The 27,934-nt window shown below is 46.8% G+C and overlaps 1 protein-coding gene across 2 annotated transcripts in view; it reads right to left on the bottom strand.

Annotated features, from left to right (window-relative positions):
• Nucleotides 1–27,934, bottom strand: part of RICTOR (RPTOR independent companion of MTOR complex 2) — a 1,007,050-nt gene that overhangs the window by 345,327 nt on the left and 633,789 nt on the right. For both annotated transcript variants that reach the window (XM_069221337.1, XM_069221336.1), the window contains exons 28-29: nt 23,530–23,622; nt 9,423–9,529 (exon numbers count right to left, since the gene is read on the bottom strand). In XM_069221337.1, coding sequence (XP_069077438.1) covers nt 9,423–9,529; nt 23,530–23,622 — 200 coding nt within the window. The remainder of the gene's footprint in view (nt 1–9,422; nt 9,530–23,529; nt 23,623–27,934) is intronic.

Genomic DNA, 27,934 nt, shown 5'->3' on the forward strand with positions numbered 1-27,934 from the left:
ATGCAACTACGCTGATTCCAGTGCTAGTTGCATGATCCCCTGTACTCTGGCGTTTATTAGAGAATCCCCCAGTTCTGCCTGTGCAGCCTCTTGGGGTCTGACTGTCAGCCTTCACTGCTGCCGACTCCAGACGCTGCTCTGCTATCCTGCTGAAGAGCTTAGCTCAAGCAAAGGAAGGCAGAACAAAGGATTTCCTGCAATGGAGAGGTGCGACCACCACTACCTTTGAATTAGGTCTCTCTGGGCTGGACTGGGGTGGCCTCTGAGCACCACAAGCCTACTTAGAAGGGCATATTTGGTGCCACACTTGCATAATCTGGTTTGCACCAGTTCAGGAACTACTGGTACCCGCTCTGGCATGAAACCACACAAAGGACAGAGGAGTGGCCAGCCCCTCGCCTATGTAGGGGCACAGAGCTCTGCCAGGCAGCCGGTTGATTCTTCCATCTTAAAAATGAGCTGTGCAGAGGCCCATGGGAGCATCTGACTGGCTAGGCCAGTTGGATGACGTGCCTGACCTCCTGTGATAGGTGGGTCACTTCAGAGAGTGACCAACCTCCTTTTAGGGTTACTTGAGGGCTCCCTCGAGGGTGGGTCCTCAGATTCATCCAGCAAGACTCTTGAAGGAACTCTCAGAAAGACATCTTATGCTCCTGGCCTCCGGAACCGTTACTGGTCTGCTTTTGGAACTGAAACAAGACTGTGTCCAGTTTGGAGGACTCCTGCTGCATAATTTTTTCTCAAGCTTCTGCAAAGTTCCTGTAATCCGGCTGTGCATCCTCCAGTGTCACAAGGACTCTGCCTGCATCCAAGAAGCAAAAAGGAATCTCCCTTGGAGTGAAGGAGTCACTCCCCTGCATCTACAGGCACCTCAAGACAATGACGACCGGCTAGTGGATCCTGCTGTCCCAAGGGCAACGTAAAGGCTCTGCTCACAGGAGGTGATTCTGTGGTCCTCTTCGAGTCCACCTTGTCTTCTGATCAACTTGGGAGACTTTGGATCAACTTTGGGCCCTTGCTGTATCCACTGGAACGGAACCCTTTGCACCGCAACTGATGCTCTTGCTTGTTGGCTCCAAGAAGATCTTTGAGCTCCAAGAAGCCCCAGCCTCCAGCACTCTAACTCAAGATTCAGCTCCCCCTCTGCAGCTCCTGTGACGTCGGACTCCTATTTGTTGTGCTGCTGAGGCCTCCTTGCGACTCCCTGTGCCTGCTGCCAGTGGGTCACTCGTGGGGACTTCTCCAACTCCGGCTGGCTTTCCTTCCTGATGAAGGCCTGCCTTGACTCTCCACCAAAGGTCGTGTCACTATGACTTTGCTGGTCCTCCAAAATCTGCAAACTTCCTTGCAACCGGCTATTTGCATTTGTTGATGGTCTTGCTGGCCATTGATCCTCCTGCAACCCGGCTACCGGCATCAGATAGCTTGTAGGCGCCTCTAAGAATCTCCTTCATCCATCTGGACTCCGCAGCTGGACGACGACTTTCACCATCCTACAGGACTGGCAACAGTATCGGGGTATGAGATTCTGACATGTTTGATACCAAGCATGCCCAGGTTTGAAGTTACGATTATGTAGCTGGACATAGGTAGTGACCTATGTCCAGTACACACACACACTTAAAATGGCCTCCCTGCACTTACGAAGTGGAGCAATGGAGCTGGAGTTCGTAGGGGCACCTCTGCTCACACAGGGGTGCCTTCACACAGAGGTACTTGCCCACTGGGCTAGGAGGGCCTACCATAGGGGTGACTTAAGAGTGACCTGGTACAGTGAACTGTACTGAAAGGGTGCAAGCCTGCAAACACATTGTGCATGGGCTCCCATGGTTGGCATAATACATGCTGCAGCCCATGGGAAACCTATGGTGCCCAAATGCCTTGAGTACCTAAGTACCATATACTAGAGACTTATAAGGGGGCACCAGTATGCCACTTGTGGGGTGTGCAAAATCCTAGGAAACCCAATTTAGAGGAAGAGAACACAATCACTGGGGGTCCTGGTTGGCAGGATCCCACTGAAAACAGTCTAAACACACTGACAGCAGGTAAAAAAGTGGGGGCAACTGTAGGAAGTTGGCTCTGTATGCACTATTTCAAAGTAAGAAATAGCATGCACAGAGTCCAAAGGTTACCCTTAGAGGTAAGATAGTGGCAAAAAGAGATAATTCTAATTCTCTATTTTGTGGTAGTGTGGTCAAGCAGTAGGCTTATCAGAGGGTAGTGTTAAGCATTTGTTGTACACACACAGGCAATAAATGAGGAACACACACTCAGAGACAATAGGTTTTTGTATAGAAAATTATATTTTCTTTTAAGAACCACAGGTTCAAGATTTACAAATAATACTTCAATGAAAGGTATTTCATGTAGGAACTTTAGGAACTTTAAATTAGCAAAATATCATATACAGTTTTCACACAAATGGCAAATAGCTATTTTAAAACTGGACACAGTGCAATTTTCAACAGTTACTGGGGGAGGTAAGTGTTTGTTAGTTTTTGCAGGTAAGTAAACCACCTACGGGGTTCAAGTTTGGGTCCAAGGTAGCCCACCGTTGGGGGTTCAGGGCAACCCCAAAGTTACCACACCAGCAGCTCAGGGCCGGTCAGGTGCAGAGGTCAAAGTGGTGCCCAAAGCGCATAGGCTTCAATGGAGAAGGGGGTGCCCCGGATCCAGTCTGCCAGCAGGTAAGTACCTGCGTCTTCGGAGGGCAGACCAGGGGGGTTTTGTAGGGCACCGGGGGGGACACAAGTCAGCACAGAAAGTACACCCTCAGCGGCACAGGGGCGGCCGGGTGCAGTGTGCAAACAGGCGTCGGGTTCGCAATAGGAATCAATGGGAGACCAAGGGGTCTCTTCAGCAATGCAGACAGGCAAGGGTGGGGGGCTCCTCGGGGTAGCCACCACCTGGGCAAGGGAGAGGGCCACCTGGGGGTCGCTCCTGCACTGGAGGTCGGATCCTTCAGGTCCTGGGGGCTGCAGGTGCAGTGTCTTTACCACGTGTCGGGTCTTTGAAGCAGGCAGTCGCGGTCAGGGGGAGCCTCAGGATTCCCTCTGCAGGCGTCGCTGTGGGCGCTCAGGGGGGTCAACTCTGGCTACCCACGGTCTTGTAGTCGCCGGGGAGTCCTCCCTGTGGTGTTTGTTCTCCACAAGTCGAGCCGGGGGTGTCGGGTGCAGAGTGCACAGTCTCACGCTTCCGGCTGGAAACGTGTGTTGTTTCAAAGTTGCTTCTTTGTTGCAAAGTTGCAGTCTTTGGTGAACAGAGCCGCTGTCCTCGGGAGTTCTTGGTCCTTCTAGATGCAGGGTAGTCCTCTGAGGCTTCAGAGGTTGCTGGACCCTGGGAACGCGTCGCTGGAGCAGTGTCTTTAGAAGTGGGGAGACAGGCCGGTAGAGCTGGGGCCAAAGCAGTTGGTGTCTCCGTCTTCTCTGCAGGTTTTTCAGTTCAGCAGTCCTCTTCTTCTTAGGTTGCAGGAATCTGAGTTCCTAGGTTCTGGGGAGCCCCAAAATACTGAATTTAGGGGTGTGTTTAGGTCTGGGGGGTTAGTAGCCAATGGCTACTAGTCCTGAGGGTAGCTACACCCTCTTTGTGCCTCCTCCCTGAGGGGAGGGGGGCACATTCCTATCCCTATTGGGGGAATCTTCCATCTTCAAGATGGAGGATTTCTAAAAGTCAGAGTCACCTCAGCTCAGGACACCTTAGGGGCTGTCCTGACTGGCCAGTGACGACTCCTTGTTTTTCTCATTATCTCCTCCGGCCTTGCCGCCAAAAGTGGGGCCGTGGCCGGAGGGGGCGGGCAACTCCACTAGCTGGAGTGCCCTGGGGTGCTGTAACAAAGGGGGTGAGCCTTTGAGGCTCACCGCCAGGTGTTACAGCTCCTGCAGGGGGAGGTATGAAGCACCTCCACCCAGTACAGGCTTTGTTACTAGCCACAGAGTGACAAAGGCACTCTCCCCATGTGGCCAACAACATGTCTGGAGTGTGGCAGGCTGCTAAAACCAGTCAGCTTACACGCGTAGTCGGTTAAGGTTTCAGGGGGCACCTCTAAGGTGCCCTCTGTGGTGTATGTTACAATACAATGTACACTGGTATCAGTGTGCATTTATTGTGCTGAGAAGTTTGATACCAAACTTCCCAGTTTTCAGTGTAGCCATTATGGTGCTGTGGAGTTCGTGCATGACAGACTCCCAGACCATATACTCTTATGGCTACCCTGCACTTACAATGTCTAAGGTTTTGCTTAGACAATGTAGGGGCATAGTGCTCATGCTCATGCACTTATGCCCTCACCTATGGTATAGTGCACCCTGCCTTAGGACTGTAAGGCCTGCTAGAGGGGTGACTTATCTATACCTGTAGGCAGTGTGAGGTTGGCATGGCACCCTGAGGGGAGTGCCATGTCGACTTAGTCTTTTTATACCCACTAGCACACACAAGCTGGGAAGCAGTGTGCCTGTGCTGAGGGAGGGGTCCCCAGGGTGGCATAAGATATGCTGCAGCCCTTAGAGACCTTCCCTGGCATCAGGGCCCTTGGTACCAGTTACAAGGGACTTACCTGGATGCCAGGGTGTGCCAATTGTGGAAACAAAGGTACAGGTTAGGGAAAGAACACTGGTGCTGGGGCCTGGTTAGCAGGCCTAAGCACACTTTCAAATCATAACTTAGCATCAGCAAAGGCAAAAACTCAGGGGTAACCATGCCAAGGAAGCATTTCCTTACAGCAACCATGCCAAAAAGAGTGACTTTCCTACAGAGAGGACCACAGAACCTGTAAGCAGAGCCTTTACGTTGTCCATGGGACAGCAGGATCCACTGGCCTATCGTCGATGTCTTGAGGTGCCTGCGGGTGCAGGAGAGTGACTCCTTCAGTCCAAGGGAGATTCCTTCGTGCTTGCTGGTGAAAACAGAACCCTTGTGATCCTGGAGGATGCACAGCCTTGAATGTTGCAGAATTCTTGTAGGATCTCAAGAAACAATGTTGCAATGGGAGCCTTCCCACCAGAAGCAGACTTGCACTGGTGCAAACTCGTTTATGCAAGGAGGGCACCAAATGTGCCCTTCAAAGCAGTCTGGTGGCACAGGGAGGCCGAATCATCCCAGCCCAGCCTGGAGACACTTTGTTCTAAAGGAGAGAAGGTCACACCTCCTTCCTACATGAAACCCTTTGTTATACCTTCCCCCGGCTCGAGCTGGATGAGCAGCAGGAGGGTAGAAAAGTGTCTGGGGTCTGCAGCAGCGTGGGCTGCCGGGCAGACCCCTGAAGGCTGTACAGGCAGCTATGAGAGATTCCCAGAGTACATGCAACCATGCAACTAACACTGGAATCGGGGTTGCTGCATGATTCCGACAGGTTTGACACCAAACATACCTAGGTTCGGACAAGTAATTATGTAGCTGGACTACTCTTACTGATCAGTGCCCACTGCAGGTCTTAAAAAAGGCTTCCTTGCACTTACAAAGCCCAGGTAATGGAGTCTCTGGTTGGAAGGGTTACTATGCTCATACAGCAGTACCATAACATTTGAGGACATGCACCCTGCCCTTGGGCTGAAGGGCTTACCAGAGGGGTTTCTTACAGTGCTTAAGTGCAATGACCGCGATGTAAAGCATGCTTTAATCAGGGGTGAAAAGGTGCATGTACCATTTCAAGCAGGCTGCAATGGCAGGCCTGCAGACAGTTTGCATGGGCTTCTATAGGTGGAACAATACATGCTGTAGCCCATGGGAGAATCCTGCTGTACCAATGCCCTGGGTACCTAAGTACCAAAAACTAGGGACTTACATGGGTGCACCAGTATGCCAATTGTGGAGCACGAAAGTTACCAAGCAACCAAGTTTAGAGGAGAGAGCATAGCCACTAGGGTCCTGGTTAGCAGGACCCAAGGGAACTACAGTCTAAACATACTGACTTCAGGCAATAAGTGGGGGTAACTAGATCCAGATCCCAGCTTAGTACAGGAGGCCAGTCAGCTGGCCCTTGGATTCTCTTGGCTCTGGAGACAGCTTCTCCTTTGAACAGGACAGGCACCTTCTCATTCCTTCGCTAGCCACCAGGTGCAGTAGCTAGAGTCCTCTTCATGGTAGCCTCTCTTTGGCTGGTCTCTCGGTGCAGCAGGTCAGTTTTTCAGTTCTTCTTCCAGTCAGTAGAGATCCGAGTTCTGGGTGCCAGGGGTGCCTTATTTATCTTCAGAGAATGCCTTAAGTGTAGGATACAGTTAGTAGCCAATGGGCTACAAAGTTCCCTCCCTCCTGGTGACCAAACTGGCTTCATTTCCCTGTCCCCAGTGCCAGCCTGTTTGATTAAACATTAGAGTGTCCCTCTCCTAAGTGTTACCCATTTACCCTGTAATTTCGACTCCTCCTTTGAAGCTTTCCTTTTGGGCTAACACTCCTGTGGCTTCCTGCAGGAGGGAGGTAACACCTCTCTCCCATGCAGACCCCTATTGTGTCCTTTCTTGGGAGTCTTTGGCACTTCTCTACAGGAGGGCAGAAAGCTGTATGCAGGACAAACCCTATGTACCTCAGTGAACAAGCACTTGAAACCTTAGGCAGCTAAAGTGGCAACTTCTAAAGCTACACCTTGCCAACCAGGAACATTAAATTCGATTTAACCATTACATCAGATTTAATTCACTGATTTGTTTCATACCTCACAATACCAAATTTAGTAGTCCCAATCAGAAGTTATCAGGACTATAAATCTGTACTCGCCAATGGGGCTACTAACCTTTCCAGAGTAAAAACAATAATTTAGGGTTTTCACCGCTGGAACATGTAAAAGTACATACTCCATTTTTTAACATAGAGAACCCTGCCTTATGGCGTGTTAGGCCTGCCACTGGGTGAAATACATACAAACATCAAAAAGGAAGGTTTTGGCTTTCACATTACTTTACACGAAAAAGGCGAGTTAGCAGTTTTAAGCTGCACTTTCAGTCTGCAGTGGCAGACTGGGAGCTATGTTTTACTCTGTCGTACTCGTGAGAGCACATCTAGTCTGGCAGTCAGCGAGTAACACCTCAACCTACAGGTCTTGGGTAACCCCGGTACCGTATACTAAGAGCTTAGAAGTAAAAAATGTAGTAGCCCTGCCCCCAACGTTTTTAAAGCCTGTTTCAATTTCATCAAGCAGAGCTTTGGTATAAATGAGGATACTCATTTGCTTGGCAATTGTTATGCCCCTGACTAAAGCTTTGAGCCCTCATTTAATTTGAAATAATCACCTGTGTCTCTGCGCACCTCCTCCTGGAAGAATGCATTCAGAAGAGCCCCCATGACATATCTCCACTGATGGCACTGCAGCCTTAAGTTTGAAAACGTGAGTAGGAAATGTACTGGCAGACGGTTAGATACTGTGCGGGGTAAGTACGCTACAGTCATCGCCCAGGAGCCCATGCCCGTGATGAGCTAGTTGTCAATAAAGGATATATAAATTGTAAGATTGTTGAGATGGGCTCCCCAACCGGTCATTGATGTATCTGCGGTGATTATGGTCTGTGGCACAGAGTCCTGAAATGGCAGCCCCTATGGGTTATAGGTATTGTCACCCATGTAATCCCCAGGTGAGGAGACAGGAGATTGTATGGAAAACTGTGTGGGTGAAGGTGGTGGTGCAGAGTGAGGTGGTGGAGAAGCGGGAAGGAAAAGAGAATGCAGTGGAGAAGGCTGATGCACTGTCTTTAGCTTCTCCTTGTGCTGAAGTATCTTCGCCGGTGAAGGGCCAGTTTCCAAACCATTTTGGAATGCTAGTTTCCTCTTTGTCATAGGAGAGGCAATAATCTTCCCTGTATCATTTAGGATCTGTATTCTTCTTTGCTTATGGTCCATGACCTCAAGAATTGGTCTAATGTATGTTTTGTCTGTTTCCTGTTCTGGAGATGGAACCTGTTTGCTTCCAAGCAATGAATGCTCTGAAAGCTTGGTGATAGAATGCTTTAAAAGGGGCGAAAATGTGGTTTAAGCAGTAGATGAAAGTTTTTTAGGTTCCGAAGAGGAGCGTGGATATTTCGGCCCCAAAGAGGAGCGTGGATGTTTCGGCTCCGATGTGGTATGTATCTGTCTCAGTTCCAAAGTGGAAGCCTCCATCTTTCGACTCGATGCCAAAACAGGCGTAGTAGTCTATTCGGTGGAGTGAGTTTTGGCTTTTTTCAGCCCCAAACCAGAGGGTCGGTCGACGATATGTAGTTTTCGGGTCAGACCATGGCCGGCAAGCATTGGTGGACCCAAGGCCTTCTGTGACTTGTTAATTTGTTTTTAAATGGAATGGGCTAGTGTACTCATGTACTGTGACGCAGGAATAATTTGGCTGTCCCCATTTGAGTCATAGTAGGGGTCGGAGTCTGGGATGGAGACTGTAGTCTGTGCCTGTTCCTCACCGAAGATGTCGGGGGTTTGTTCCGTCGTCTGTGATGCCATTTCTAGCCGTCTTGGTCTTCGATCCCGTATGGTCTTCTTGGATCGGAAGGATCGGCATGCCTCGCAGGTCTCTTCTTTGTGGTCTGGAGAGAGGCAGAGGTTACACACCAAGTGCTGGTCGGTGTGAGGGCACTCTGCATGGCACCGAGGGCAGAATCAAAATGGAGTTCGATCCATGAGCCTGTGACCCAGTAGGCCCGAATAGGGTGCGGGCGCCGAAAGAGCGTTTTATCAATTCTGACGCTACAATCGGATCGAGTGTAGTCAGAAACGCATTCGAAAAATGATACCAATGTTGAAGAAAAAGATAGAGAAGTTCAGATTGTACCCAACCGAGATCTACCGGAGCGAGAGGGAACACGTCCCAACCAGACGGCGGAAAGAAAACAATCTAACAAAAGACTCTATGCCCATGCGCAGTATCACCAAGAGAAGAATACATTAACACTCCGAGCCCAACACTAGATGGCGGAATTTGCACAGCATGTGTATTTGCAGCTACACATGCCATCGAACATATATATATATACATATATATATATACATACATATACATACATATAAATATATATACATATAAATATATAAATATATATATATTAATTAATTGATAGCTTCAGGGAAATAAAATGCCCAAAATGTCCTTTTTTCATTTAAGTTGAGTATACTGAAGACACACTAGAATTACAGCACTGCCAATAAATTGCACAGCAGGCAAGCCTAGAGCAATGAGAAACACCTCCAGAGAACATGTTGGGGGAATTGTGATCATAGAAAAAGTTGATGGATCAATGAAAGCTCACAAGAGCATAGTTGCAACAGACAAAGCTCACAAATGCATACCTTAAATGAACAGTTCAACAAACATCATTATAATCACCAACTGCTGTGCTCCGCAAATACTGTAAAAGCATCAGGAACAAAACATGGTATCCTTGCTTTAAAAATTGTGATCTATTTCTAAAAATGCTTAAAGTTCAATTAAATAGCAAGATAAATATACATACCCCCTAACAGAGAGAACCTCACAATGCTGTGCCAGAGCTATAATATCTGGAATCACATTCTCCTCTTGAAGTAAGTTGAGACCCCAGTTTGAAGATCCAATATTACCCTATAAATAAAATGTACCTGATCATTTTCACAGAAGATGTGGTTGCATTTTAATTGGAGTGGTCCTTAAAGCGCAAAGAGAGTCTAAACAGGATCTTTCATTACAAATACATACATGTTTGGTTAGCCCACAGTCCAGTATTACAAACTGTGTTTTACCTAACAAACTCTTAGCTCACCTCTGATAACATGGATTAAGCAGCAAGGTTGCATTCTTCAGAAAAGTATGTGTTCTGAATATGTCCCAATTTAAAAAAAAATATAGTAAAAAGTACAATAACTTTTATAAGAAGAAAATAAATACAACTTCAGCGGCAAAAACAATACATATTTGAACAGGAGATGAAAGATATTAGTCAAAAAGAAAGCTCACAGTTGGTCAAGTATTCTTTGACAATATTAACAGGCTACCGAGATAAAAGAAATAGTCACCTCGAAAACGTTGTTAAATTGGTGTTTGAGTCAGTAGTCAAAGGCAGCAAACTGTGCAATGAGGAATTGAACCTCTGGTGGTGATTAATGTCGGAAGGTGACGATAGATGTTAAGGAAAATGGGTTGCACATGCTACAGAGTTGTGCAAATCTGGAATGAAGTTGTAGCTATGCCCAGAAAGTTAAGGTGAGGGAAATAGGTTGAGTCTGTACATGGTCCTGCCCACCAATGTGAAGTTGAGTGCTGGAATATCAAATCCTGTAACTATACAGGCTTTTTGCAGGTTCAACCCCACTTTCTGCCCCTATTTAGACTACTGGGTAGTTGTGTCATGTGCATGTGCCCTGACCCGTATAAGCAAAAGTTTAATTGGCTACCCCCAAAGTGGCATACCCTTAATTTACTATTAATCCCTAGTATATGGTACCAGGAGGTGGTAAATTAAAATGCACTCCCCCCCCCCCCGAATTTCCGCCACCCCCAGGGACTGCAGCACTTGTTTGCCACCCGGAGTGTGACAAAGGTAAAACATGTTTTCCTGCCTGCCAATGCAAACTGGTAGACCACTTCAAAACTGCTAGCTCGACTGAGCTATTTAAAGAAATGGCAAAGCCTAAACCATTTTTTTAAATATGCATAATGGCACCCCTACAGAAGGCCTGTCGAGTCCTAGGGCAGAATGCAGGATATTAAAGAGTAGAACAAGTGATTCACAGGTTGTAACAGTACAAACTGGCATTTTACTGTAAGGGAGGCTGGTAGCTCCATCAGCAAGTACAGAGTTACAGGTTGACACCTCAACCCTGCTAACCTCTGATCGGGATTATTGAGGTGGGTCCTTCAAGGAATCAAAAGAATCAGTTAATTAAATCCGATTTAATGGTTACGTCAAATATAAAGTCACTGATGGGCAAAGTGCAACTTTATTAAGTTGCCAGGTTTGGTGCTCAAGGTTTCCAGTGCCCATTTATGGTTCTACTTAAGGACTGTCATTCCAGACGGCCTTCTGCCCTCCTGAGGAGACATCTGAATGATTACCAGGAAAGGTAACAACAGAGGCCTGCCAATGGAGCAGGTGTTGTCTCCACCTGGCAGGAAGCCACACAGGGTGTTGGCCCAAAAGGAAAGCTTCAAAGGAGAAGATGCCCTTGACGGGCTACTGGCAAGAACATATAGGAGGGGCTGCTCTGTTGTGTAGGTAGACAGGCTGACAGTGTGAACAGATAGGGAAAACAGTTGCCAAACCGGTTTCCCATGGGTGTGTATTCCTCAGGTAACCACACCTCTAGGGCGGCCTACCGAATTGTACACACCAAGAGAAGAGTTCAGCCATCTTGGGAGTTGGCAGAATAGAGCACTCAGGGACAGATAGATGTCTCTCTTCACAGGAAGTTGTCATTAGCGGTAGGAAACCAAGTAGCTCATTGGCTAGTGATCGTGACCTCCTTTAAGGGCTTTTTATGGGCATAAAATGGGGACCCTCAGCACTCAAAGTATCAAACTTCTCAGCACAATAAATGACACTGATGCCAGTGTGGAATTTATTGTAAAATACACCCAGAGGGCGTCTTAGAGATGCCCCCTGAATACCAGTCCCACTCCTAATGCTAGGCTGACCAGTTTCTGCCAGCCTGCCACAACCAGACGAGTTTCTGGCCACATGGGGTGAGTGCCCTTGTCACTCTGTGGCCAGGAACAAAGCCTGTACTGGGTGGAGGTGCTTCTCACCTCCCCCTGCAGGAACTGTAACACCTGGCGGTGAGCCTCAAAGGGTTATGCCTTTTGTTAAGCACCCCAGGGCATCCAAAGCTAGTGAATATGCCCGCCCCTCTGGCCACTGCCCCCACTTCTGGCAGCAAGGCTGGAGGAGCTAATGGTGCCCTGAGCTTTAGGTGGCCCCTGCATTTAGAAATCCTCCATCTTGAGTTTGGAGGATTCCCCCAATAGTAATAGGGATGTGCCCCCCTCCCCTCATGAGCTTCCTTATGGCCACTGATGAAGGGCAGGAGCCAGAGAGTGACCCTTTCCCTGACCTTCTCTCCCACAACCATGTTGATAGTTTAGTGGATGGGTTTCATCTTTGTAGTTTGCCTCTCTGATCAACAACAAGCTGACTTCAAACAAGTTCTCATCCGGTTTTCTTAACTTTTTTCCCTGACCCCCTAGTCAGACCACCTGGTGTGCCCATGATGTGGACACAGGTGATAGTTTGCCTATGAAGATAACATCTACAATCAGCCTGACCATGTGAGAGATTACAGCAGGGCAGAAATCCTAAAGATGCTGGAATTGGGTGTGATTGAGCCTTCAGATAGCCCTTGGGCTTTCCCAGTTATCCTAGTGCCAAAACCTCAATCCCAGGGTGGAAAGTGAGAAATGATGTTTTACGTAGACTATAGAGGCCTCAATGCAGTCACTAAGATTGATGCCCATCCAATTCCTAGGGCACTGAAGCTGATTGATACCCTGGCTTCAGCCAAGTACCCCAGCACTTTTGACCTGACAGCAGGCTACTGGCAGATCAAATGGACAGATGCCTCTAAGCCTAAAACTGCATTTTCCATTCCTGGTGAGCACTGTCACTTCACAGTGATAACTTTTGGTCTGAAAAATGCACCTGCAACATTACAGAGGTTGGTGAATCAAGTTCTGACAAATCTGGAAGACTTCAGTGCAGCATATCTAGATGATATTGTGTTATTTAGCTCCACCTGGCAGGTTTACCTGGTTCACCTGAGGAGTGTACTTGAGGATTTGAAAAAGGCAAGCCTCACTATCAAAGCTATAAAATGCCAAATAGAGCAGAGTAAAGGGGTTTCCTTGACCCACCTGGTAGATGGATGCCATGTTCAATCCCCACAGAGCAAATCATGGATTAGGTTGCTCCGAATATCCAGACGCAGGTCAGAGCTTCTCTGGGCTTGACTGGGTGGTACAGGAGATTCATAAAATGGTATGACTCCATTGTCGCCACCTTCAATTTATCAATTATATCAATTCTAAAAAGATGCCTACAAAGGTGCTGTCAAGGAGGCCTTTGATGCCCTGAAAAAGGCCATGCACTCAGCTCCAGTTCTCAAAATCGCAGACTATTCCAAACAATTCATTGTCCAGACTGATGCTTTTGAAATAGGAATAGGAGCAGTGCTATCACAACTTAATGAAGAGGGCTAGGATCAACCTTCAACTTTTATCAGCAGAAGGTTGACACCAGGAAAAAAGTGTTGGTCAGCCATTGTGAGGGAGGCCTTTGCCGTGGTCTTGGCCTTGAAGAAGTTGAGACTACCTGTTTGGCGCTCACTTCTTTGCTCAAGCCACAGGCCCCTCCTCTGGCTTAAACAGATGAAAGGTGAGAACCTCAAACTTTTGAAGTGGTCCATTTCCGTAAATGGGATACACGTTTCAGTGGAACACAGACCTGGGAGTGACTATGCCAATGTAGATGGAATCTTCAGATACTTTACCTTAGATAATGAAGACTCAGATGGGCAAGGTTAGTCTATTTAGCTATTAGGAAGCTGTGGAGTTCATAATGAAAAACTCCCAGACAATATTCTTAATATGGCCACCCTGTACTTACAATGTCTTAGAATGGACTTATACACTGTAGGGGCATATTGCTCATGCAGCTATGCCCTCACCTTTGATATAGCATACCTTGCCTTAGGGCTGTAAGGCCTGCTAGAGGGGTGTTTTACCTATGCCACAGGCAGTGGTTTGTAGACATGGCACTCTGAGGGGAGTGCCATGTTGACTCTGTTTTTTCTTCCCACCAGCACACACAAGCTGCAACGCAGTGTGCATGCACTGAGTGAGGGGTCCCTGAGGGTGGCATAATACATGCTGCAGCCCTTAGAGACCTTCCCTGGCCACAGGGCCCTTGGTACCAGGGGTACCTTTTACAAGGGACTTAACTGTGTGCCTGGGTTGTGCCAATTCTGGAAAGAAAGGTACAGTTTTAGGGAAAAAACACTAGTGCTGGGGCCTGGTTAGCAGGGCTCCAGCACACACTGAGTCAAGTTAGCATCAATTCCAGGCAAAACGTGGGGAGTAAACCATGCCCTAAGGGGCATTTTTTCAACATCTATGTTCAGGTGGAAACTTAGACAGAAAGTAACCATTCCAAGGCTATTCTCCTAAACCTAACTATTTAGGATGGCCTTCAGACTCCTGATGGAGACAGGTAATTAGATTAGGAGAGTGAACTCTCTGTGTTGGAAAAGGAGGCACCAGGTACTTTCTATGACGTCCCTGGGCAGAACCATGAGGATTCTGGAGAGAACCTTGGACCTGCAGGTAGCTGTGCTGGTAGCACAAGAGAGAATGATAGTAGTAGGCCCACTTTTTCTGCATTGGCAAAAAGGGTATCCAGGAGGAGTATATCCTTCTCAACTTCCCTTGCCTCAACTTCTGCTGTTGGCACCTTCCACTCTAGCTCATATGAGGGATCCCCTAATAGGGGGTTCAGCTTGCTGAAACCTGAGCGGACCAAACTCTAGTTGAAAAAGCAACAGCTGTTTCTAGAGAGAAAGGCCCTAGAGATGGAAAGGGAAAGAAGTAATTTGAGGCTAGAACCCCATGCCTTGAACCCTCAATGGTGGGCTGCCTATGCCCAGGAGACTGAGACTGTGTAAGTGCTTTACTTACCTGAGAAACTTAACCAAACTTACCTCCTCCAGGAACTGTTGATTTGTTGCACTGTGTCCACTTTTAAACAAGCCTATTGCCATTTTAACCTAAACTGTGTGTACTACTGTTTTAAATCAAAGTTTTATACTTGCCTGTGTAAAGTATCTTGCATTTTATGTACTAAACTAAAATCTTGAATGTTGTGGTTCTAAAACGAATTTAAAAAATATATTTTTATATATAAACACTATTGGCCTGGAGTTAAGTCTTTGAGTGTTTGTTCCTCATTTATTGACTGTGTGTGTACATCAAATGCTTAACACTACCCTCTGCACACTATTTCTCACTTTGAAATAGTATATACAGAGCCAACGTCCTACACTGGTAGATCAGCGGTGGGGTCTAAGACTTTGCATTTGCTGGACTACTCAGCCAACACCTGATCACACAACTAAATTCAAAAAAAATTCATTAGAAATTAGTTTTTGCAATTTGACTATTTTTCTAAATTTTTAAAAAGTCCTGCTAGGGCCTTGTGTAAGACTCTGTTAGCATTTCTTTTACAGATTAACAGTTTGTAAAGGTTTGGGTTTAAGTTCTAGAAGTAGTTTTTAGATTCTTAAAAAGTAATCTCAACCTTTAGAGTGATAATGAAGAATACATATGAGATGGTGGTGAAGCTCAACCTCACCCCTTACCAGCATCTAGGGATGGCAGAGTTAAGGACTCTCTGTAAAATGAAAAAGATAAAAACTGGGTCCAACCCTACCAAAGTAAAGCTCCAGGAGCTTTCGGCAGAGTTCAAAAGGGACTACCTCTCTGAGGATACACCTTCAGATGGGGAAGGTAGTGAACACGAGGATGAATTCCCCCCTCCTGTCCTAACCAGGGAGAACAGGGTTCCTCAAACCCTGACTCCACAAATCCTAGTCAGAGAGCCTGGTTCTTCCACAGGGGAGACCAGTACCTCTGGAAGCAATGAGGGCAGTCTCAATGAAGAGGACCTCCTGTTAGCCAGGATGGCCAAAATATTGGCTTTGGAGAAGCAGCTCCTAGCCATAGAAAGGGAAACACAAGAGACGGGTTTAACTCCCATCAATGGTGGCAGCAACATAAATAGGGTCAGAGAGAATACGGATATCCTAAAAATCCCCAAAGGGATTGTAACTGAATATGAAGATGGTGATGACATCACCAAGTGGTTCACAGCTTTTGAGAAGGCTTGTGCAACTAGAAGTAAACAGATCTCACTGGGGTGCTCTCCTTTGGGAAATGTTCACTGGAAAGTGTAGGGATAGACTCCTCACACTCTCTGGTAAAGATGCAGAATCTTATGACCTCATGAAGGCTACCCTGATTGAGGGCTTTGGATTCTCAAATGAGGAGTACCGGATTAGGTTCAGGGGAGCTCAAAATCCTTGAGTCTGACCTGGGTTGATTTTGTTGACTTCTCAGTCAAAACACTAGATGGTTGGATAACTGGCAGTGGTGTAAATGATTATGATGAGCTGTATAACTTGTTTATGAAAGAACATCTGTTAAGTAATTGTTTCAACGACAAACTGCATCAACATCTGGTAGATAGACCTAGGTCCAATTTCTCCCAAAGAATTGGGAAAGAAGGCAGACCATTGGGTCAAGGCTAGGGTGACCAAGACTTTCAAAGGGGGTGACCAAAAAAAAGAGGTCACAAAGCCTCCCCAGGTGAAGAGTGGTGACACATCCAAGGGCAAAAGTAAAGAGTCTTCTACCGGGCCCCAAAAACCTGCTCAGGAGGGTGGGCCCAGAGCCTCTGCACAGTCAACAAATGGGTATAAGGGTAAAACCTGTGATCCCAAGAAGGCCTGGTGTCGAATCTGTAGTCAGCATGGACACCAAACTGGAGACAAGGCCTGTCCAAAGAAAAGTCCCACAACAAATTCTACACCAGTTTGCAATGGAATAGCCAGTCTCCAGGTTGGATCAACACTGTGCCCAGGGCAAGTCAGGGTTCACATTGAAGCTACATTAGTCTCTGAGGGTGGGGTGGATTTAGCCACACTTGCGGCTTGGCAGCCTAACATGCAAAAATACCAGCAGCGGCTCTTAATCAATGGGACTAAAGTAGAAGCCCTGAAGGATACAGGTGCTAGTGTCACCATGGTGACAGACAAACTGATTTCCCCGGGACAGTACCTGGATGGACAGACATATCCAGTCAGTAATGCTGACAGTCAAACCAAAGTCCATCCCACGGAAATGGTAACTTTAGAATGGGGAGGGGTCACTGGCCTGAAACAGGTGGTATTCTCCTCTGCAATTCCAGTAGAATGCCTGCTAGGGAATGATCTGGAGTCCTCAGCATGGGCTGAGGTAGAGCTCAAGACCCATGCAGCATCTCTGACTACCACTTGTGGAGTCAGGGTTTGATCGACCTTGGCCTCCCTAACTAGGACAGGAGGGAGGGAATTATCCTCCATGTCACTAGTTTCCCCCTCTGTAAGGTTATCTTCAGAGGGGTGGCCTCTTGCAAACTTTGCCAAAAGCTCCTGGAGCTGTAGTTTGGTAGGGTTTGATCCAGTTGTTATATTTTTTATCTTACAGAGAGTCCTTAACTCTGACATCCCTAGATGCAGGTAAGGGGTGAGGTTGAGTTCCACCACCATCTCTTCTGTGCTAGACATTATTTTTCTAAAAGTTGGGATACTTTTTAAGAATCTAAAACTATTTCTAGAACTTAATCCAAACTTTTACAAAAGGTTTAAACTCTAAAAGAAATGCTAACAGGGACTTACACAAGGCCCTAGCAGGACTTTTAAAAATTTAGATAAATAACTCAAATTTCAAAAATCAGTTTCTAATGACAATTTTTTGAATTTAGTCGTGTGATCAGGTATTGGCTGAGTAGTCCAGCAAATGCAATGTCTTAGACACCACCGCTGATCCACCAATGTAGGAAGTTGGCTCTGTATGTACTATTTAAAAGTAAGAATTAGGGTGCACATAGTCCAAGGCTTTCCCTTAGAGGTAAGATAGTGGCAAAAGTAGATAATTCTAATGCTCTATTTTGTGGTAGTGTGGTCGAGCAGTAGGCTTATCAGAGGGGAGTGTTAAGCATTTGTTGTACACACACAGGCAATAAAATGAGGAACACACACTCAAAGACTTACTCCAGGCCAATAGTTTTTTTTTTTTTTTAGAAAAATATATTTTCTTAGTTTATCTTAAGAACCACAGGTTCAAGATTTACAGTAAACACTTTAAATGTAAGATACGTCACTTGGATACTTTTAATAAAAGCAATATCACATACAGTCTTTGTAAAAATGGTAATAAGCTATTTTCAAAGTGGACACAGTGCAAAAATCAACAGTTCCTAGGGGAGGTAAGTAAAGGTTAGATTAGGAGGTAAGTGAAACACTTACAAGTCTCAGTTCTGGGGCATAGGTAGCCCATTCAAGGCAACCCCAAAGTTACCACACCAGCTGCTCCGGGCCGGTCAGGTGCAGAGGTCAAAGAGGTACCCAAAACACATAGGCACCTATGGAGAACAGGGGTGCTCCAGTTCCAGTCTGCCAGCAGGTAAGTACCTGCGTCCTCGGGAGGCAGACCAGGGGGGTTTTGAGGAGCACTGGGGGGAGGGGGGAGAACACAAGTAGGCACACAAAACACACCCTCAGCGGCACAGGGGCGGCTGGGTGCAGTGTGCAAAGCAGGGGTCGGGTTTTGTATAGGTTTCAATGGAGGGATCCGGGGGTCACTCTCACGGTGCAGGCAGGCACGGGGGGGCTTCTCGGGACAGCCACCAACTGGGCAAGGTAGAGGGTTGCCTGGGGGTCACTCCTGCTTCGAAATTCGGTTCCTTCAGGTCCTGGTGGCTGCGGGGGCAGTGTTGATTCCAGGCATCATGTCCCTTGTTACAGGCAGTCGCGGTCAGGTGGAGCCTCTGGATTCTCTCTGCAGGCATAGCAGTGGGGGCGTCGGGTGCAGTGTAGAGTCTCATGCTTCCGGCGGGAAACGTGAAGTCTTTGGAAGTTGCTTCTTTGTTGCAAAGAAGTAGCTGGTTTTGAACAGGGCCGCTGTTTACAGGAGTTTCTTGGTCCTGTAGTCCAGGGCAGCCCTCTGAGGCTTCAGAGGTCGCTGGTCCCTGTCGGATGCGTCGCTGGAGCTGGTTTTCAAAGTTGGAGACAGGCCGGTAGGGCTGGGGCCAAAGCAGTTGTCGTCTTCCTCCTTCTCTGCAGGCTTGTAGGTCAGCAGTCGTCCTTCTTTCTTCAGGTTACAGGAATCTGATTTCCTGGGATCTGGGGAGCCCTTAAATACTGAATTTAGGGGTTTGTTTAGGTCTGGGAGGGCAGTAGCCAAAGGCTACTGACCCTGAGGGTGGCTACACCCTCTTTGTGCCTCCTTTCTGTGGGGAGGGGGGGGCACATCCCTAATCCCATTGGAGGAATCCTCCAAACTCAAGATGGAGGATTTCTCAAGGCAGGAGTCACCTCAGCTCAGGACACCTTATGGGCTGTCCTGACTTGTGGGTGACTCCTCCTTGTTTTTCTCATTATCTCCTCCAGCCTTGCCGCCAAAAGTGGGGGCAGTGGCCGGAGGGGCGGGCATCTCTTCTACTAGCTGGGATGCCCTGGGGCACTGTAACAAAAGGTGTGAGCCTTTGAGGCTTAACGCCAGGTGTTACAGTTCCTGCAGGGAGGGGTGAGAAACACCTCCACCCAGTACAGGCTTTGTTCCTGGCCACAGAGTGACAAAGGCACTCTCCCCATGTGGCCAGCAACATGTCTGTGTGGCAGGCTGGCAGGAACTGGTCAGCCTATACTAGAAGTCGGGTAGGTATTTAGGGAGCATCTCTAAGTTGCCCTCTGGGTGTATGTTACAATAAACTGCACACTGGCATCAGTGTGCATTTATCGCGCTGAGAAGTTTGATACCAAACTTCCCAGTTTTCAGAGTAGCCATTATGGAACTGTGGAGTTTGTGTTTGACAAACTCCCAGACCATATACTCTTATGGCTACCCTGCACTTACAATGTCTAAGGTTTTGCTTAGACACTGTAGGGGCATAGTACTCATGCACATATGCCCTCACCTGTGGTATAGTGCACCCTGCCTTAGGACTATAAGGACTGCTAGAGGGGTGACTTACCTACACCAGAGGCAGTGTGAGGTTGGCATGGCACTCTGAGGGGAGTCATTAGTCTCACTTAGTCATTTTCTCCCCACCAGCACACACAAGCTGAGAGGCAGTGTGCATGTGCTGAGTGAGCAGTCCCTAGGGTGGCCTAAGATATGCTACAGCCCTTAGAGACCTTCCCTGGCATTAGGGCCCTTGGTACCAGGGGTACTAGTTACAAGGAACTTACCTGATTGCCAGGGTTGTGCCAATTGTGGAGACAAAGGTACAGTTTAGGGAAAGAACCCTGGTGCTGGGGACTGGTTAGCAGGGTCCCAGCGCACATTCAAATCATAGCTTAGCATCAGCAAAGGCAAAAAGTTAGGGGGTAACCATGCCAAGGAGGCATTTCCTTACAAATCCGACCAGGAGTGAGTAGACCCCATCAAAGACAGAGGCAGCGTCAGCCGACGCCATTCCGACTCCGAGTCGTCGGGGATAAGGATCGGGTCGACATCGATAGTGGGCACCACCGACGTCGGGAGCGTCGACAATTGATCTGGGCCAGGGGAAGTTCTCAGTAGTACGAACGGCATCGAAGCAGATCCGCGAGCGGATCCGGAGGTGACCTCGGTGGCCGGAGCCAAAGCTGCCGGCGCAGAACTCAAAGGCTCCCCGTCCGAACCCCTTGGACCTGACGGTACCTTATCGGGGTCAGTACACCCAAAAATGAGGCGCATGGCCACATAAATCTCCTTTAATTGGACAGGGGTTGCTCTGGCTACCGGAAATTCAGGGAAGCGCGGAGCGGACCCGGAAGCAGGGTCAGAAGACGCAGGCCTCGAGCGTTGACACTCCTCCCACGTCACATCAGCTGAGCGACAGGGTGAAGTCTAAGGGCGACGGGACCGCTTCGACGACTTCTTACCTGTGCCTGAAGACTTGGAGTAAGAAGAATGGTGGTGGCCCTGTGAACAGTCTCGAGACCTTCCCCCCAAGCGAGACCAGGACCTACAAGGAGTCGAGCGCCGGACCGCCATGAGCTTGAGGGACCGCTCACTCACGCCCTTCGGGTGCATGGCACTGTGAGCATGACTTTGGGTTGTGGTCGTGCTCCAAGCACTACAAACCGACCCAATGCAGATCCGTCAGCAACACCATGCGGTGATAGGCCTCACACAGCTTGAAACCGGTCTTCGGAAACATCTCGACGCACCAAAAACTTACCAAAAAACTCGGACGAACTCGGTCAAAAAGAGACCAGGGTAGCTCTCTCCAGATCAGCACATGGTGCTGAAAGAAAAGAACCGACGTCACTGCGTTGAGGCGGCGTCTATGTACTACTCCCCATATCTTCACGGTGACTACGATGCCAACGAAGCCCACGGAGTCGACCAACGCCATCTACCGGCGCGCACGGGTTTCGCTCTAAGACAAAATCTCCCGGATCCAATCTGACGCCTGGGGGAAAATTCTAAGGTAAGGAATCTGCAACTAGAAGTTTCTAACAGATATACGTGGTTTGTGTGTGTGTGTACCAACCTCTTGAGAACTTTTACTAAGTAATAAATTTGGTATCACTCAAATAAATAACTTATTTGGACTGGAATACATTTTGACCGGGACTACTGATTTTGTGATTAACCTCCTTGAGAACTCCATAAAAGGCAACATATGTCAGTGCTTCAGTGAACTTTCAACTGAGCTCAGGGTTTCGTACTTGGCAGTTCCTGGAGTGAGTTCTCCTGGATGCCATTACTACTTTTAGTAATATCTATATGGGATATTAAATTCCAGGGTTGGATCATGATCACTAGCACTTTCAAAATCAAGGTAGGGCCATACATCCCATCATCTGTGTGATAAGGAGGAGGCTATTTTGCTTGCTCTCTCTTCTTCACAACAGGCATGTAACTGCTAGGAATGAAAAATCTTGCAATATGCATTGTAGACTGATAACATATGCTAAATGAGTTGATGGTTGCATGGATACTGAGAAAAAGGTAGAGAAAGAACGAAGAGCACAAGAATCACTAAAAAGATATTTCCTCCTAAAGGAAAGACCTCGATTTTTGCAACTCTATAATATCAATGACAGAATGAAACACTGCTCAGAGAATTATGTATTTCTAGAACTGTAGATTAATAGACTATGTTCAGTTCCAAGCCAAACAATGCCATTATTGAAAGCTGATCCAAGGGAACTAAATGGATAGAAGAGGCCATTGTATCATGTAGTCTCTGGAACCAACACACTAAAGACACTGGACAGTTGAAAACGTTTTCATCTACCTGATTTTTAAGACATTGGCCCTCATTAGGACATTGGCGGCAAATGCCACCTACCGCCACGGTGACGGCCGACAACATACTGTCGCCGTGGCTACTGACCGTCCATGCCATTATGACCGTAGCCAGAATTCTGCCAGAAGGCTGGTGGAATTCCGGCTGTGGTCATGGTGGCAGACGGTGGTAAGGCGGCGCTGCTGCCAGCATTAGCGCCACACCAGCAAAACACCGCCTACTGTATCATGTTCCATGACACGGCCTGGCGGTGTTTTGCTGGCGGACGCTGCAGCTGGCAGCAGCGCCGCAACCTGTCTCCTGCCGGAGGACCCCCCCCTGCAAGCAGCTAAGTCGGGTTCTCCGACAGGAGAGGGGGGTGGTGGAATGTTGTGTGTGTGTGTGGCGGTTGGTGTGTTAACTTGGCAGTTTGGCTTTGGCCAAACCGCCAATGTCATAATAGTGGAGGTAGGTACCGCCAGCCTGTTGGTGGTAATACCTCCACTATAGCACCAACCGCCGGGGTCGTAAGGACCCCCATTATCTTTTGCTGATCAATATAATTTCTAGATCTATAATCCATACAAATCCTACAAACTGAAGTGTAAGCAATGAAATAAGACGAAATTACAACCTATATCAAAAGCGAGTCCTGCAAACCCACTGAACATTCTTCCATAAGCAGTGACAAAGTAGACCCCCCCCCAGACACAGTCTTTGTGAACACCTTGGGTGAAGAATTCAGGTTGGATTTATTATATGCTGATTCTTAATCGCAAACATAAGGAACCAGACCACATTTTTTCTTGACTGGAATGTATAAGTACACATAAATGACAACTACAGATTGCTTCTTATTCCCACCTGCTTGCAACACAGTCAGGTCATGAAGGTCTAATACGGCCTTTTTCCCTTGTTTATTTTGGGAACAATAAAGTTCACAGGTCCTTTAGTTCTTCAGAAATAGGTTTATTACTACCAAAAGAGGTTTGTGTAATGGTTTTGGAAATGAACTTTGCAATCTGGGAAGACATTACTAATAAGTTTAAGCTACCTGCATCCCAGTGGGGATAACAGAATGACTTCTTTGTTTATTTATGACTGCTGTAAAAGTTGCAGCTGCTGGCCTATGCTTCACAGTGGAAACTTCTGTTTTTTTCTTCGGAACCCTCTTGAGACCTAAAGACTGTAAAGGCATAAGCAAACTGAAAAACGTTAACTTCAAGGTGCCAAAGTTATCACACATTGATATAGCTGTTTAACCAACCTGTCAAGAGATTTCCTAAAATTTTCGCAATGAAAATAGAAACAAAACAGGTACCTACAGTATTAAAGCCTAGCAACAAAATGTCAATCGTCAATTTCCAGTGGACAAATTTGAGATTCTGATCAGATTATTTAATATATATAGCAAGGACACTAAACATTTATTAGCTTTGAAATATAGTAAGTATTAACTAGAAAACTATAGAGAGACCATCTTAATAAACTGATAAACATTTGCAAGATACTTGTAGAAAGATGACAACACATTAAAAAATGAAATGTTTATTCTTACCAGTGCCCAAAGAGCAGCTTTCAACTGTTTAATTCCTTCCCATTTGTCCAGCATTGGGGAGCGAACAGTATAACTTAGATCTGGAACAATACTCTAATGAGATAAAAGCACAAAGGAAAATGAGTGCATAAGACACTTATGAGAAGGAGTATTTTAGCTTAAAAAAAAAAAATCAGAAAAGGACACGTGTTGAACTCCAACAAACAAGTTACTTACTTTTGGTAACTCTTTCTAGTAGCGATTCTATTTAACAAAAGATTCCTCACCTTTAGGTTAGAAAATAAGTTACTTACCTGTAACTGTAGTTCTCCAGTATTGGAATCTTTCATAGATTCACATGCTTGAATCATTCCCCGTCGTCGAGATGGGAGTCCCGGTATAAATTTTCATAAGTAATGTTAAAACATATTGAAGAGAAAAAGGCCCTAGGCCTCTTCAATTTGATAGTCTATCAGAGTCATTTTGTGAAAAGGACCAAACTTGATCCTCCACCAATCAGGCGACAGCACCCTTCAGAACCTCCTGAGAGAAGCTCTAGCACCTCAGATTTTCCACGCACAAGTGCGTATATTACAATGAGTATATGTATTACTAGAAAGAAAGAGGTGAAGTGAGCTTCTCCGGGGAGGTGGATGGGTCGCATGTGAATCTATGAAAGATTCCAATACTGGAGAACTACAGTTACAGGTAAGTAACTTATTTTCTTACTCCAGTATTGGAACTTTCATAGATTCACATGCTTGAATCAGAGTAGAAAGCAATAAGTATGCACATTGTAAAATGACAACCCTATTAATAAACAGGTTATCTTAGACCACAAAACCTTATCATCATCATGTATAAAGTATATAAGTGTACTGACATATGTCCCTACATATATATCTATATATAGATATACATATATACACATCTATCTATACACACGTATATATACATAAATAACAGTATGTTTTTATCTCTTAATATAAATAGGTATATTCCTGTGAAGATACATGCTGAAATTTAAATAACAAACCAGTATTAAAACATAAGACAGTAATGTAAGCTGATCAATATCTGATAACCCGCTTACTATGGGATTATGATTGTGTTCTATTATCTTTAGATACATTTTTTTTTTTTTTTTAATGTGCATACCTTTTCTAGGATGGAGGGATGGAGGAGAAATGGCTCACCTTCATCTGAAGAGATTCCTGAGAACCGCTTGGCCCACTGCTACCTCCCAGTGCGAGAGGGACTCCAAGCAATAGTGCTTAGTAAAGGTATGACAGCTCTTCCATGTTGCTGCCCTACATATGTCCTGTAGTGGCACTCCGGCAAACAGTGCCGCTGACGATGAGACTTTTCTCGTCGAGTGAGCATGCACAGATGACTGCAAAGGTTTGCCCGCTGCCTGATGGCAGAAGCGAATAGCAGAGGCGATCCATCTTGAAATACTCTGCTTGGTTAGCGGGTACCCCTTCCTAGGGGCACTGTATGCCACAAATAGCTGATTAGAGCGTCGAAAAGCTTTTGTCCTGTCCAAATAAAATTGAACGCATCTTTTCACGTCTAGAGAGTGTAATGCCCTCTCTGCTGGAGTAGATGGATGAGGGAAAAAAGACTTGAAGACCAAAGGTTCGTTAATGTGAAAGTCTGACGGAACCTTTGGAATAAAATGCGGGTTAGTGCGCATTAGTAGTCTATCTTGTTTAAACTGTAGGAATGGCTCTTGGATGGAGAGCGCTTGTACCTCACTGACCCGCCTAGCTGATGTAAGAGCTATCAATAAGGCAACCTTCCACGATAAATGTTTGAGGGAAGCACGGTGGATCGGTTCAAAAGGATGCTTCATCAATTGTGCCAAAACAATGTTCAGGTTCCACGAAGGAGGTGGAGGTCTGAAAGGAGGGTAAACCCTGAACAGCCCCTTTAGAAATCTCTTAATCAGCCGAGAAGAGAAGAGCGAGGGTGTGTCCTATGAACGTCTGTATGCAGCTATGGCTGCTACATGAACTTTAATGGACGAGTGTGCTAGGCCAGATCGAGCTAACTCTAAGAGATACGGCAAAATCTCTTCTGGTAGTGAAAGAAAAGGGTCAATTTGACGTTGATGACACCAGGCACAGAATCTCCTCCATTTACACTGATACGCCTTGTTAGTGCTATCCGCTCTGGCCTGTGACAAAATATCTCTGCAGTCCTGCGGGATATTTAAATGCGCAAATTCTCTGTGGTGAGGAGCCATGCCGCTAACCGCATTGAGAGTGGATCGGGGTGTTGAACTTGGCCGTTGTTCATTGTTAGTAAATGAGGTAACGGCTCCAGCGGAATATGAGGTTTGACTGAGAGAATGAGGAGCTCTGTGAACCAATGTTGGCACGGCCAATACGGGGCTATCAGTATGAGAGTGCACGGTTCTGTTTTCATCTTCGTGAGGACCCTTGGGATTAACGGAATGGGAGGAAAGGCGTAAGCAAAGATGTCTGACCAGACTATCGAAAACGTATTCCCCCAAGATCCCTTTTGGTGATGCCAACTTGCGAAGAACTGGCATTTGGCGTTGTCCTTCTTCGCAAACAGATCCACTGTTGGTGTTCCCCACTGGGAAAACATCTGGGTGAGTACCGTCTGGTCTAATTCCCACTCGTGGCATTCCGATTTCTGTCTGCTGAGTGCATGTGCTGCTTTGTTGTTTATTCCCGGCAAGTGCACCGCCGACAGTGTGACGCCTTGCTGCGAGGCTCAGTTCCAGATCGATTGGGCTTCCCTGGAGAGGGTGAGAGATCTTGTACCTCCTTGTTTATTGAGATAGTGCATCGTAGTGGTGTTGTCCGTTCTTATCACCACTCGCGATCCATGGATTCTTGGGAGAAACGCTTGTAAAGCAAGGTGCACTGCCCTGAGTTCTAGCCAATTGATATGCCTTGATGCCAGATGAGTTGACCATCTGCCACTTATTTTCAGGTCCTGTAATACTGCGCCCCAGCCTTCCAGTGAGGCATCTGTTGTTATGGTCCACGGGGCTGGCTGTTGAAGAAACGAGAGACCGATTGAGAGATGATGCTTTTGAGACCACCACTTGAGAGTTTTGATCATTATCGGAGTAATTTGTATCTGGTCTTCGAAAGTTCCTGATACTTGAAGCCATTGACGGTTTAGCTGCTCCTGCAAGGGGCGCATCTTTAGCCAACACAGAGGGATCAGAGGTATGCATGAAGACATCATGCCCAATAGGGATTTGAAGAGACGGACTGTAACCTTTCGTCTTCTTTGTATGAAACTCCCTAGGGTTAGTAACCTTTGTTGTCTCTCTAACGTGGGACATGCGATGCCGGATTCCGTGTTCAGTTTTGCTCCCAGAAAAGTAATACTGCGGCCTGGTAGAGGGTTGGACTTCTCCCAGTTGATCGTGAATCCGAGATTGGTCAGCAAGGAAACGCACTTTCTTGTTGACTTGTGTGCTCCTGTGTAAGTCTTTGCCTTTATTAACCAGTCGTCTAAGTATGGAAAGACCTGGTGCTTTCTTCTCCTGAGAAAGGCTGCCACTGGTGATAGGCATTTGGTAAATATTCTTGGGGCTGATTTGAGCCCGAAGGGAAGGACGCGATATTGATAATGGCTCCCGGCTACGGTAAATCTCAGATACTTTCTGTGGGCAGGGTGGATTGGTATGTGGAAGTATGCGTCCTTGAGGTCTAGCGATGACATAAAATCTCTTTGATTGAGACGCAGAAGGACGTCTTGCAGGCTGATCATTCGAAACGATTGCTTCTGTAGGTATACATTTAGTTGCCTTAAATCGAGGATCGGTCTCCAATCCTTCCACTTTTTTCGAATTATGAAGAACCTGGAATAAAATCCTGTTCCTCTTTGAACCCGCGGCACCTTCTCTATAGCTCCCTTGAGAAGGAGCTTGTAGACCTCTTCTTTGAGTTGTTGAGGGTATCTTGAAGGAGTCCTGCGGGGAGGGTTGGGGGGAGGTTTCTGGACAAATTCTAAAGTATGGCCCCGTTCCACTAATTGTAGGACCCACTTGTCTGACGTAATGGTTTGCCATTGACTGAGAAATAAGGAAATTCTTCCGCCCAGGGTGACAGGAGGAAGACTGGGCGTAGCCGGCGCCTCGAAGACATCAGGTTCGACGAGCTGCATCCTTAGCAGGGCGGGTTGAGCGTCCACGACCTGCCGGTCTATTATAGGCTGGTTGAGTCGGTTGTCTTTGGGAATAGTATGGCCGAAATTGTTGTGAAGATGACGGATAGGAAGAGTATCTCTGTTGTTGATACCCTCCTCTGTAAGAGGGCTGGCCGCGCCCCCTAGGGCGAAAGGACGATTTCCGAAATTGCAGGGTCCCTAATGACCTTGCAGTGTCCGTGTCCGTTTTAATTGACTGTAGGGCTTCGTCCACATGTTTCCCAAATAA

Source organism: Pleurodeles waltl, chromosome 1_1 (genome assembly GCF_031143425.1).
Source record: "Pleurodeles waltl isolate 20211129_DDA chromosome 1_1, aPleWal1.hap1.20221129, whole genome shotgun sequence".
NCBI classification, from domain to species: Eukaryota; Metazoa; Chordata; class Amphibia; order Caudata; family Salamandridae; genus Pleurodeles; species Pleurodeles waltl.